Here is a 13,777-nt window from a genome sequence, read left to right on the forward strand (position 1 = left end):
AATGAGAAACTGATCCTGAGAGAAGAATATGACATTAGAAGCACAAGATTGCATAGTAAGAAACTGAGGAAGGGAAGATGTCTGAGAGATGTTAAAAAATTTAGTTTCCTGCAAAGATGTGTTGAGACTTGGAACAGTTTGAGTGAGGAAGTGGTGTCAGCAAAGAGTGTACATAGTTTTAAAGAAAAATTGGATAAGTGTAGATATGGAGACGGGGCCACATGAGCATAAAGCCCAGGCCCTGTAAAACTACAACTAGGTAAATATAACTAGGTTAATACAGCTCATTAGTAAGGAGGAAGAGAAAATCACTGCATCTTCACATAATTTCTCCCTTAATAAAGACAATAAAATCTAATTCTAATGACATTCCTTGTTTGGCTCATTTCTTTTACACCCCAAGTTTAGGGAAAACAACCAAGCCTTACTGACTATACTGTGCAAAATTAAGTTAAACAACCAACTGGAGTCCAAAGTCTCAAATGTTTCAATGTCTGTCCTCTAATATATTGGCCCTTAAAGGTATTCCTTATAGGTGCCCCAGATGTTTAAAAATACAAACTCTTATACTATCACAGATTAAGGATAAAGCAAATACAACTTATTCTTGCTTTGCTACACAGTGTCCCAAAATTCTGGACACATAGATAGAAATGTATTAAATTCTTTTATAATTTTTATTCACTAATATCGTTATCCTCATTATTATTGATTAATGTTTGATGTATTTTATGAAATTCCCATGAACTTAATGAATGCTGTATCTTTTCTACTGATTTTAGCATATAAATTTATGACACTGTAGTAATATTAGTGTCTAAACTTTTGGGCCCATCCATATAACAGATCTATTCCTTTTCCTGCGTCTGATCTCATCAGCTAATTATACCAAGTGCAAGTAAACATTTCCATCAATGTTCACAAAGTTCACCATTTATCCATTCACAGTACTATCCATCCATGTTAGTTGTGGTCTGGCTTTACATTTATTCCTATCACAACAGACATTCTTACATCCAACACTTTCACTGTCTTTCCATCCCTTTCATTGTCTTGCTCTTGGCCTTACTCTTCTTATTTCATAATCAATCAGTAAAATTGTTCACCAATTGCTCTTCTTTCTATTTCTACAAACCACTGTAACACTCCTTGCTCTATTCAAGTAGCTCTACTCTTTCAATACCTCTCTGATCCTCATCTCTCACCCTATTCATTTGAAATACTTTCATCATATTCCTAATACATTTTGTTTCCATTACCTCTTATCTCTTCTCAATGTCATCACCCCTGTTCTCTCATACAACCTATTTTTTTCATCCACGCCAAGTAACCTATATCTATGCACTCTTTTCACACCACTCCACACCTTTCTAAAAAAATAGACAAGCACAGGGAAGCTGCCAGAAACCATTAGGTCTACACACAACACGTTTGGTATAGAATGTAAGCACCTATATCCATCCATTATCCTTATCCATGAGTAAAAGTTTGAAAACCTCAAAGAATATGAAGGGAAGAAAATAGTAATGCTAACTTCCTATACCAAAAGGAAGAAAATAGTAATGCTAACTTCCTATGTAGAATAAAATCCGAAAACCTAAAAGACTTACTCTAGATGGAGTTAATTAGTGTAACTAACCCATATATATATTAAAGTTAATGGCACTAATAGGATCTGAAATCAGATTGAATGAAGGAAAATGGAGTTGGAGTGACATATTCTTTGTGTTTAAACAAAAATACAAGTAGAAAGCTGACTAGAATCTGAAATCACATTTTTTTTTTTAATGAAAAAAAAAAAAAAAAAAAAAAAACTATTTCCAAGTGTTTAAAGTACAAGTTGAAAACCCAATGGGTATTAGGCTGAATGGAGGAAGAGATGGACAATGGCATATCAATCTTCACCACAAACTACAGCAATTCCCCTTTGCTTGATAAGCTGTGAGCATCTACACCAACACTCACAAGTTCCTCTCTCCAACTCTGCTGGAGAATATAATCTATCCCGACATCTAAGAGTACTTCCATCATTGCGTGCTCCTCTGATGCACCTCAGCTGCTAACTTAAGGATGGCATCGTAGATCACCTCCAGGCTCAGCTTATCAACAAGAGTGTGGCCAGCATGCTTGAGGAAGGTAAGGTGCACATCCTCAGTCTTGAAGGAGTGCATGAGTGGCAAGGATTCTGTGTACGGCACATCTTTGTCCTGGGGAAGAAAGCAAGGCCTTGAGTGAACTTTGAGTGTTGAAGTCCATAGATGAGTATCTGATTTTGCTAATTTCTAATAAGCGAACAAAATATTACTTTTTCTGCTCAAATCGTGGTGCATCTACAGATAATGTCCATGTGTCTTTCATCCCATCACACACAGTACATAAGAATGGCCAGAATGCACATGTTATGGCATCTATAAGCAGCAAAGTTAAAAAGACCAGACAAGGAATCCCCAATATATTTACATTTCCCAAATATATTTACATTCTGCCTTATCTCACAATGGGACAAGACATGGATAATTTGGTGTATAGATATGGACATGGTGTCATTCAGAACAAAGTGCAGTAACAAAAAAATTATCACAATAACCAATAAATTGATAACAAAAACTTTATCAGCAACAAGTGATAATTCATTGATAAATGACAATAAATCTATCACCCAATAACTGATAAAATGATAAATCCAAATCTTTATTTCTATCTTCATCTTGGAAAACTTTAAATTCAATGTTAATCCTGCCTCTTCACAGATGGAAGTATAGTTTTAAGTACCTAAAATAACTACAGTCAACTCTCGATTAATGGGGGTTTGAATAACACTATTTTGACAACATTACTTAATATTTAAGGAGATGTGATTAAATAACATGATTTATTCAATTTAACATGGTTAACTTGATTTGATGACATCATGTTCTTTCTCACAGTCCTCACTGTGATATCCATTATAGGCAATAGAGGCCCAGAAACACAAATATTATGGTGAAAGTAATACACAAAGTAAAGAAGAAGCGGCCACTACTGATCGGTGGCAGACAACTGTCTCCTCATCTCCTGCTTTGTTTTCCATGTTCCATGCAAGATTACACTTTGTGCATCACAAAACAATCCTTTCTTGGTGGTAAGGCATGTAAAAAACTAATAGAAATGTTTTTGTGAACATGAATGTATAAATGAGATCTCACTCCTCAGTCTGGTGCTAACCTGCACTGTGAATGGATAATTTCTCTGCATTTTCACCTAGTGCCATATACTATGGCATCCAAGCGTCCTTTAACCTCCTCAGAGGAAAGTGATTCCAAGAAATCAAGGAAGACTGTGACCACTAAAAAGAAGTTGGAAGTGTTAAATCGCTATGCTATGGGAGAAAAGACCATGGGATGGGACTGAGGGAGAGCACCTTGTGTATCATCAGAGCTAATAAAATGGGAACATACGTTTTTATTGTTTCTGTGACCTACTGATGTATTAATAGTTTCTTTAAGGTTTAAGTAACAAAATCCCCAAAATAAGCAGTTTCCCAGTGGCCAGGAACATAAACCCCCATTACCACAGTTTTTTATAAAGAAAAAATAATGTTTGAATAATGCAATTTTGAATGCAACATCTCCAGGAACATGATTCTTGAATCAAGAGTTGACTCTACATGTTTATTTTCTATAAACTAAAATTATCAGTTATTATCAGTTTTGAACCAAAAGTATTGGTGCTATCAATAAATTGATAATACCAGAAAAATAAAGTCAGATAATTAATAACCTGTTATTATTAGTGATAAATTACTGCAATAATGTCACCCTGTGGTATCAATCACTTATGATCATCTGCTGGTCACCTAACCTGCTGTTCCACGGCAGAAAGAGCTCATAACTCATAATGCATGACTCAGATCACTCACACACAACACACCAGCAAAGTGAGGTTATAACCCCTCAGGTTACAACTTACTGCCAGGTGAACAGGGGCTACACATTAAGAGGCTCATCCATTTGCCTCGCCATATCCACAACTCAAACCTTGGCCTTCTCAGTTTTGAATGTGGTGTGTGTATGTGTATTTACCTAGTTGTAGTTTTACAGGGACTGGGCTTTATGCTCGTGTGCCCCCGTCTCCATATCTACACTTATCCAATTTTTCTTTAAAACTATGCACACTCGTTGCTGACACCACTTCTTCACTCAAACTGTTCCACGTCTCAACACATCTTTGTGGGAAACTATATTTTTTAACATCTCTCAGACATCTTCCCTTTCTCAGCTTTTTACTATGTGATCTTGTGTTTCGAATGTCATATTCTTCTCTCAGGATCAGTTTCTCATTATCCACTTGGTCCATTCCGTTGATCAATTTATAAACTTATATCAGATCCCCTCTTTCCCTTCTCTGTTCCATAGCCTTTAGTCTCTCCTCATATGTCATCCCTTCAAATTCTGGAACCATTCTTGTAGCCATTTTTTGTAGTCTTTCCAACTTCCTTATGTGTTTCTTTTTATGCATATTCCAATCTGGGTCTTATTATAGTACTTATCAATTTCTTCATCATTTCTTTATCCATGTAATGAAATGCTACTCCAATATTCCTTAGCAAATTATATGTCTCTGAAAATTTTATCAATATGGCTTACCAGTTGATTGTTTTCTTCCATTGTCACTCCTAAGTCCTTTTCCTTTTTTACTTTCTCCAGTTCTACTCCATCTCCCATCTTATAGATTCCCATGGGTAGTCTTTCACTCTTTCCCATTTCCATGACATGGCTTTTGTCCACATTGAATTCCATTTCCCACTTCTTACTCCATTCCCAGATCTTATTTAGGTCTTCCTGCAATATTTCACAATCCTCTTTTTGCTTTATAACTCTGCACAGTTTCGTATCATCCACAAACAGATTTATGTAGCTGTTCACTCCTTCTGGCATGTCGTTTATATATATGAGGAAAAGTATTGGTGCTAATACTGAGATGGCACTCCGCTTTCTACTGATCTCCACTTGGACTTCATATCTTTAACTACCATCCTTATTTCTCTCCCCTTCAAATAACTTTCCATCCATCTCAATGTGCTTCCTTTTAAGCCACCCTTCTCCTCTAACTTCCACAATAATCTTGCATGTGGCACTTTGTCAAATCCCTTTTTTAAATCCAAATAAATACAGTCAACCCATCCCTCTCTCTCTTGTACTCTATCAACTATTCTAGAGTAGAAACTCAGTAAATTAGTTACACACGATCGTCTTTTTCTAAAACCAAATTGGCTATTTGATATTAACCCCTTCAATACGGTGATGCCTATGTGGGCGTCATGAAACCTCAGTAGCATATACAGTGGGTGAGCGTCATATTTCTTTCTGAGCTTTCTTCAGTTCAGTTGTCCCATATAGTGTGTTGGATAAATACACAGTGTGCTGTCCTTGAAATCCTAGTGCTCCTACCATCCTTGTCTCCAAATCACTAAAGATAAGCTACATGGGTTGTGTCTAAAATTAAATGGCATAGACTGTTCCCATCTCTCTCTCTCTCTCTCTCTCTCTCTCTCTCTCTCTCTCTCTCTCTCTCTCTCTCTCTCTCTTATGAAGATAAGTTAGTTCGTCCGCCTTGTAACATGTGAAAAACACACAACACACTAAAATAAGACCTAGATTGGAATATGCAGGAGTTGTGTGGACTCCCCATAAAAAGAAACACATAAGAAAATTAGAGAGACTACAAAAAATGGCTACAAGAATGGTTCCAGAATTTAAAGGGATGGCATATGAGGAGAGACTAAAGGCAATGGATCTACCAACCTTGGAGCAGAGAAGGGAAAGAGGGGATCTGATACAAGTTTATAAATTGATTAACGGAATGGATGAAGTGGATAATGAGAAACTGATCCTGAGAGAAGAATATGACTTTAGAAGCACAAGATCGCATAGTAAGAAACTAAGGAAGGGACGATGTCTGAGAGATGTTAAAAATTTAGATTCCATAAAGATGTGTTGAGACTTGGAACAGTTTGAGTAAGGAAGTGGTATCAGCAAAGAGTGTACATAGTTTTAAAGAAAAATTGGATAAGTGTAGATATGGAGACGGGACCACACGAGCATAAAGCCCAGGCCCTGTAAAACTACAACTAGGTAAATACACACGAGACGCGGTAGAGGAAGCACGCAATACCGTCGCTCCCGAGAATCAGCTGATCTTCACTACCTTTGTTTGGGTTTACAGTGGCCTGGGCAAAAAGTGTGGACTCATTTATTTTTTTCATGAATACAGTGTTAAATAATAATGAGTGAGAAAGATATTCCATCTAAATGCAGGTATGTGACAAGGGAAAGAATGAAAGCTAATGATGACAATGTTGGTGAGGGAGAAAGAGAATTTGAAGGCTTTGATACGGCGCAAACTTCACTATTTGATAGAGTCTTGACTATCGAACGTAAATTAGATAAATTGATAAAGGAGAGTATGGCAATGAAAGAGAATGAAGAACAGGATAAAGAGCTCCAGAAATTGAAAGAAAGGATAAAAAGAGTGGAAGAAAACGAAACTAGGCTAAGAACAGAAAATGAAGAATTAAAAGTGGAAGTAGCGAACTACAAGAAATTGATGGAAGGACTCGGTAAAGCCGAGAAAGAAAAAGAGAAGCTAAAAGATCTAGTTAACAAAGAAGAAGAAAGAGTACAAGACGTGATTAAAAAAGAAGTACAAGCATGGAGAATCCAAGATAAGAAAAACAAGGAATCATTTCAAGAAGTATTTCAAGAACAGTTAAAAGAAAGAGATGAAAATATGACAAGCAAAATGATAGGAGTCCTCAAGAAAAAAGAAAATTTAGTAAGAGAAATTGCGGAAAAAAGAAGAGTGTAATTATTTTTGGACTGAAAGAAAAAATGTTAAATATAGACCAAGAAGGAAAAAGACAAAATGAAATCAGTAAAGACCTACTAAAACATCTGAATGACGAGGATAGACAGAACTTAGAAGAGGAAGTAGAAGAAATCCATAGAATGGGACCATATCAAGAAGGAACAGTGAGACCAATTAAGATATTACTAAAATCACAAGCAGCAGCAGAAGTACTATATAGAAAAACAAAACTCAGAGAAACAGAAGGTTGCAAAGATATATATATAAAGAAAAATAGAAACGAGGAGGAAAGGAAGAGACACAATGAACTGGTGGCAGAAGCAAGAGAAAAAAATAATGAAAGGTCAGAGGAGAAGAAGGCATTTTTTTGGAGAATTATAGGAGACAGGATAAGGAAATGGTATATAAAAGAGAGAGAAGAGAAAAAATGGAGCAAGTTTAACTAAAATGATAAGAACAAGAGATTAAAAATGATGTATACAAACATAGATGGGATTTTATCTAGTAAATTAGAATTAAGAGATTACATAAAGAAAGAAGAACCAGATATTGTATGCCTGGTGGAAACAAAGTTAAATGAGGCAATAAAAATAGACATAGATAAAAGGTATAATATATGGAGGAGAGACAGAGTGGGTAAAGGAGGAGGAGGAGTCATGATGATGTTAAGGAAGGAGATAGTGGTAAATCAAGTGGAGTTTGGGAAGGAAAATCAGAAATACTGTATGTTAAGATGCATATTAACAAAAGGAGTTAACAATCATTGGAACATATGTGCCACCAAAAACAAACTCATGGACTAACCAAGAATATAGAGACATGATAGATGACACAATAAGGAGTCTTACAAGAATCATTAAGGAAAGGAGAAAAGTGATATTGGTAGGAGATTTCAACTGTAAGGAGGTAGACTGGGAAAATTATGAAAGTGGTATGGGGAAGATGCCTGGGAGATAGATTCCTGAACCTAATGATAGATAATTTGATGGTCCAAAGAGTAAAGGAAAACACAAGATTCAGAGGAAACGATGAGCCGGCAAGATTAGACCTAGTTTTACAAGGGATATACCAATTAACGATGATATAAGATACAAGTGCCCATTGGGAAAGAGTGACCATGTAATATTAGAGATGGATATAGAAGAAGGAAAGGAAGATAGAGATGAATCATACAAAGGAGACCGATTAAATTACAGAAAGGCTGATATTGAGAATCTCAAGAACTATTTTAAAACGTAAACTGGGAGGAGATGGAAAACTCATTAACGGTTCAAGAGAAATATAACTTATTTTTGGAAATATACAAAACTGGGGTCAGGAATATGTTCCGAAATATAGACCTAAAGAAGAAGGAAAGAAAGATTGGTTTAATGCAAGATGTGCTAGGGCAAAGGAGAAACGAGATGGAGCATGGAAAAGGTGGAGAAGAAACAGAAATCCAGAAAATAAGGAAAACTTCAAAACAGCAAGAAATGAATATGCTAAGGTGAGAAAGGAAGAAGAAAAGAACTATGAAAAGGACATTGTCGAAAAATGTAAGGAACAACCAAAATTGTTCTACAGATTCATAAATGGAAAAATAAGACAAAAAGAAACAATAGAAAGGTTAAAAGGAGAAAACGGAATGGTGGAAGACCCAAAAGTATGGCAGAACTGTTAAATAGTAAATTTCATGAGGTCTTTACTAAGGAATCCAAATTTGAAAGACCACAGGGTAATAGAGACTGTCTATATGAAAGAGATTAAAGTAACCAAGCTTGAAATAAAAAGTTGATGACGGAATTGGATGAGGAAAAGGCAATGGGACCGGATGAAGTCTCAGGCAGAATACTGAAAGAATGTAGGGAAGAACTAGCAAGTCCAATATACAACATCATAAAATGCTCAATAGAAAATGGAACAGTGCCAGTGGAGTGGAAAAGAGCTGAGGTGGTTCCCATATATAAGAGCGGAAGGAAGGAAGAACCTTTAAATTACAGACCGGTATCACTAACTAGTGTAATATGCAAGATGTGTGAAAAAGTAATAAAGAAGCAATGGATTGAGTTTCTTGAAGACAACAAAATATTATCAAATAGCCAATTTGGTTTTAGAAAAGGTCGGTCATGTGTGACAAATTTATTGAGTTTCTACTCTAGAATAGTTGATAAAGTACAAGAGAGAGAGGATGGGTTGACTGTATTTATTTAGATCTAAAAAAGGCTTTTGATAAAGTGCCACATGAAAGATTACTATGGAAGTTAGAGGAGAAGGGTGGCTTAAAAGGAAGCACATTGAGATGGATGAAGAATTACTTAAGGGGGAGAGAAATAAGGACGATAGTTAAAGATATGAAGTCCAAGTGGAGAACAGTAGACAGCGGAGTGCCACAGGGGTCAGTATTGGCACCAATACTTTTCTCGTATATATAAATGACATGCCAGAGGAGTGAACAGCTACATAAATCTGTTTGCGGACGATGCGAAACTGTGCAGAGTCATTAAACAAAAGAGGATTGTGAAATACTACAGGAAGACTTAAACAAGATCTGGAAATGGAGCAAAAAATGGGAGATGGAATTCAATGTGGACAAAAGCCATGTCATGGAAATGGGAAAAAGTGAAAGACGACCAGTGGGAATCTATAAGATGGGAGATGGAGTAGAACTAGAAAAAGTAAAAAAGGAAAAGGACTTGGGAGTGACAATGGAAGAAAATAATCAACCAGTAAGCCATATTGATAGAATTTTCAGAGAGACGTATAATTTGCTAAGGAATATTGGAGTAGCATTTCACTATATGGACAAGGAAATGATGAAGAAATTGATAAGTACTAAAATAAGACCTAGATTGGAATATGCAGGAGTTGTATGGACTCCCATAAAAGAAACACATAAGAAAATTAGAGAGACTACAAAAAATGGCTACAAGAATGGTTCCAGAATTTGAAGGGATGACATATGAGGAGAGACTAAAGGCAATGGATCTACCAACCTTGGAGCAGAGAAGAGAGAGAGGGGATCTGATACAAGTTTATAAATTGATTAACGGAATGGATGAAGTGGATAATGAGAAACTGATCCTGAGAGAAGAATATGACATTAGAAGCTGTGGTGTTCAGCAAAAAGCAGTCAGCAATCCGGTGATCTTTATTCCCTTGGTGTACAGAGGTGTGGGGCGACTACACAGTTTGCTCTCCCACTGACCCGACGCCTCACGTCACAGTCGTCCTCACTTCCCCTCCCATAACAAGCAATTAACTAGGTAACTAGGTACAAGGGTAAGAGCCAACGACACCCAAGTATTTAACCCATCACCTACACACATCATAGTACATTACAACACAGATACATATACATTACATTACACCCCCTGATCTCAGGATCACAACAATATCGCTGCGGAGGGTGCGCTCACGGGTACTCCTTAAGCACGGCTTCGTGGTGCCTCAGGTGGGGTTCAGCCACCTGCGGCTGCAGCAGCTGGCTTTGCGTCAACATAAAGCGGGGTTCATCTTCTACTCCCGGTTCATCTGGAGTGCCAGCTTCGTTCACTGAGAGGCTGCTGCAGTGTCTCAAGTCCCTGACGTGTCGTGGGACTCCATCAACCTCTACCACCTGCGGCGAGTTCACCCTGGTGGCGACGCCGGGCTGCGATGCTGAGGTGCAGCGCTCGCCCGCCTCGAACCCACACTGCATCGTCAACTGTGTAGTTCTTCCTTGCAACATCAGGGAGGTGTGAGCGGCACGCTGTACCTGATGTGCCGCACGCAGTCTCGTACTCGGTACCGGTAAATACCACTCACGGAGCTGATGCCACAGTTTCCCGTCCGGGCGTCACGTTGTACAGGTGGACTGCCTCAGCAACGGAGCAGCCCTTCCTCGCTGCTATCACCTTCACCGTCGATGGTTCCTTTCCACGATACCGTTACCAGGCGGTGCGTATGCCCTCTGAAGCGCAGCGACACGCCCAGCGGCGAAAGCTGCGAATCGCCGGCCTCGGAAGACAGTGTCGTTGTCACAGAGCAGTTGGGCGCTCGCTCGCAGAAGACTTGTTCCAGGTGACTGATGACGGTGTCCGCATCTGGACGACGTAAGTGCCGCCACACAGCGAACCGAGGCGGCCCGCAGTCGACAAGGGACAGGTAGGCGCTACCGAGGTAGTGGGTAACATCTGTCGCCAGGCGCCACCACGTCTCAGTCACACTTAATGACCCGTGTGCCGCCGCCGGCGCTGGCTCGATCTTGCGGCACACCTCACACTGCCGCACAGTAGCACGTGCTTCAGCAGCGTCACTGCTCGTGAGATGTCACGTCGTGCAAAGAAAGTGTGCGTCGCGCGCCGGGATGGCCAGCACGTATGTGAGCGTCAGCGACACTCGCCACGCTGCTATGACTGCTAGCTGCTGATGCTGCTACCGCTGCTACACTCACTGCCGATCCGTCTTTGTCACCTCGCACCACTCCCTGGGACTCGCGTGAGGCGTCGGTGCGGTTCTCTGAGGGCGTCACGAGCGTCACAGACATGACCAGCTCAAGTTCCGTCACCAGCTGCGGATGACATCTACCCGACGGCAAATCAGCATCTCCCCATGAGCCTTGGTGCGAAGGCGTGCCCAGCCACTCAGCGCATCGTCAATCCAGCGGTAGACAGTCGCAGAGTCTGTTCGCAGATCGATGGTTCGCATGCCCCATGCGATGGCCAGATTGACGCCACGAACTGCTGCGTCCAGCTCAGCCATGTTAATGTGGAGCTCTCATCTCTTCTAATCCAGCATGCGTCCTCGATGGCAGCTCCTTGCGGTGTTTCCACAACAACACCGGCAGCGATAGAGCTGGCGTCGGTCCACCACTGCCTGGTCTCCATGCACGCACCATTGCCCACAGCACGGATCTTCTTTGGACAGCCTGCTTGACACGTACTCCATCTGCTGCACTGGGCGTCATCCCCGTCACGTCGTCCCAGCCCGGGTACTAGCGTTCACCTGCCGTTTATCCATGCCACTGCCGGTGCAGCCAGCCGCCCACCGGCAAATGAGCGATCAGTCACCGCACCACGCAAACACTGCGGCGGGTCACTTGTTTCCTGGCACGGCAACTGCGTTGTCTCGCGTCCATTGCAGTTCCCGTTCACGGACGTGCGCGTAGACCCAGCAAGCGTGCCCCATCCGCCACACGGACTGGCTGTTTACACTCCAGCCCGTAACTTCGCGAAGTGTGCAGCAACCTGCTCTGCACTGACCAGGTCTTCATTCACGAGCAGGTCGTCTACGTGCGGCAAAACTGCTTGTTCGATCTTAGAGTCTTGAGCCAGGATGGTCTTGACAACTGCTTTCATAACTTGTGGAGCGATGTTGAGGCCAAAACCAAGGCGTTAAGCACTACCGCCGACCTCTCACCATCACGGTCTGGAAAGGCCACAACTGCTGATCTACACGCACCTGTAGATCGCCTTGCGTGGGTCGAGGACGGACACGTTTCTCCATGCGGCGCCACTTCCTTAGTTGGTCAGAGCATACGTTGCTGTCGGCAGTGAAGGCAGTCACGCGGTCATTTAGCTCACGGTAATGATGATGGGCCGCACCTTACCGCCATTGTTCTGCCGCACTGCCATTAGCGGTGAAGCCCCGAGTGCCCGTGCTGCTGCTCATCGTGAGGTACAAGCCAACCACTTGTAATCCACGACTCCAGCTCCTGGCAGAACGCCTGTCGCATGGAAAGGGGCACGTTGTACTGCTCCACTGTGTTGCCGAGACAGTCAGGGGCAGCACCATTGTCCACTTCCACGTGGCGATCCACGTCCGACTCACTGTGTTGAACTGCGCTGAAGTCAGGGCGTCCACCACCAATGGCGCGGGGCAGCGGTGCCACACAACCGTCGCTGTCCAGCGCCGCAGAATTGAACATCAGAGGCAGACTTCACCGTGACTCCACCAAGTGCCTCGATGCCTGCGATGCCAAGTACAACATCCGCGCCCAGGAGGCTGGCTCACCACCAGTGCTTGAGTCTGGCACACGGGCCAGCAGGAGTCTCCACAGACACCTCGCCGACTCCAGTACACGGGCGTGTCTCCACTGATGGTCGTTACGCTGGTGATCCGAGGTTGCCACCGCATGCAACACGGCGTGCACGATGGTCTCGGTGCTGCCTGTGTCAACGAGCACTTGACAACGACACCCGTTGACTAACAGCTGCACCACTGGCAACGCCGCTCACTGGTTTCCGGAGGAGCGCTGGCGCTGATCGTCCCCTCCTACATCGTTTCCGTAACACGGGCATGCTGCAACAAGATGCCCCGGCCGGCCGCAATTCCAGCAACGACGAGTGCGCCTCGGTGCTCTCACTTGTTGCTCGTGAAGCTGCTCTCTGGCCGTTGTTGGTTGACCACGAGCCTGTGTCACTACAGCTCCAGCAGCCACACCAGCAGCTATACTCTCATCAAAGAGTACAGCACGAGCCCGGGCCAGCACACTAACCAGGTCGAGGTCTTGCCCTACATCCAGCGAACTGTTCTGCGAATGTCATCTGGCAGTCCAGTCACGAAGGCACAGGCGAGGACACGCTCCGGGACTCACCCGGCCGGAGGCGGCGTGTAGCAAATGCCTCGTACGGCGCGTACTGGTCCAAAGCGAGCAGCGTACAAGGCGTCCCGCACGGCTTCTGGAGAACAGCGGCTGGCTTGAGGGAGTTGTGACCACCAGAGCCGCCACCAGTCAGGCGCAGCGTAAGACGGACTGGGAGGCGGCGCCCAGCTCGCACAACATCTCGGCCCTTGTCACCCATTCTCGGCGTCCGTTGTACCGTCGAACTCGGGATGAGTCTAGCGTCAAATGGCGTTGGTGTAGATGGGCTCACCTTCACGTCTTCGGGTCTTGGGCATGACTGCCTAGATAGCTTGTGGTGTTCAGCAAAAGCAGTCAGCAATCCGGTGATCTTTATTCCTTGGTGTACAG

At 42.4% G+C, this 13,777-nt stretch overlaps 1 protein-coding gene across 1 annotated transcript in view; it reads right to left on the bottom strand.

Annotated features, from left to right (window-relative positions):
- Positions 1–318: 318 nt before the first annotated feature.
- LOC123509677 (palmitoyl-protein thioesterase ABHD10, mitochondrial-like) overlaps positions 319–13,777 on the bottom strand; it is a 42,984-nt gene continuing 29,525 nt past the window's right edge. The window contains exon 3 of the mRNA XM_045264149.1: positions 319–2,207. Within this exon, the coding sequence (XP_045120084.1) occupies positions 2,028–2,207 (180 nt within the window). The 3' untranslated portion in view covers positions 319–2,027. The remainder of the gene's footprint in view (positions 2,208–13,777) is intronic.

Source organism: Portunus trituberculatus, chromosome 27 (assembly GCF_017591435.1).
Source record: "Portunus trituberculatus isolate SZX2019 chromosome 27, ASM1759143v1, whole genome shotgun sequence".
Classification (NCBI taxonomy): Eukaryota; Metazoa; Arthropoda; class Malacostraca; order Decapoda; family Portunidae; genus Portunus; species Portunus trituberculatus.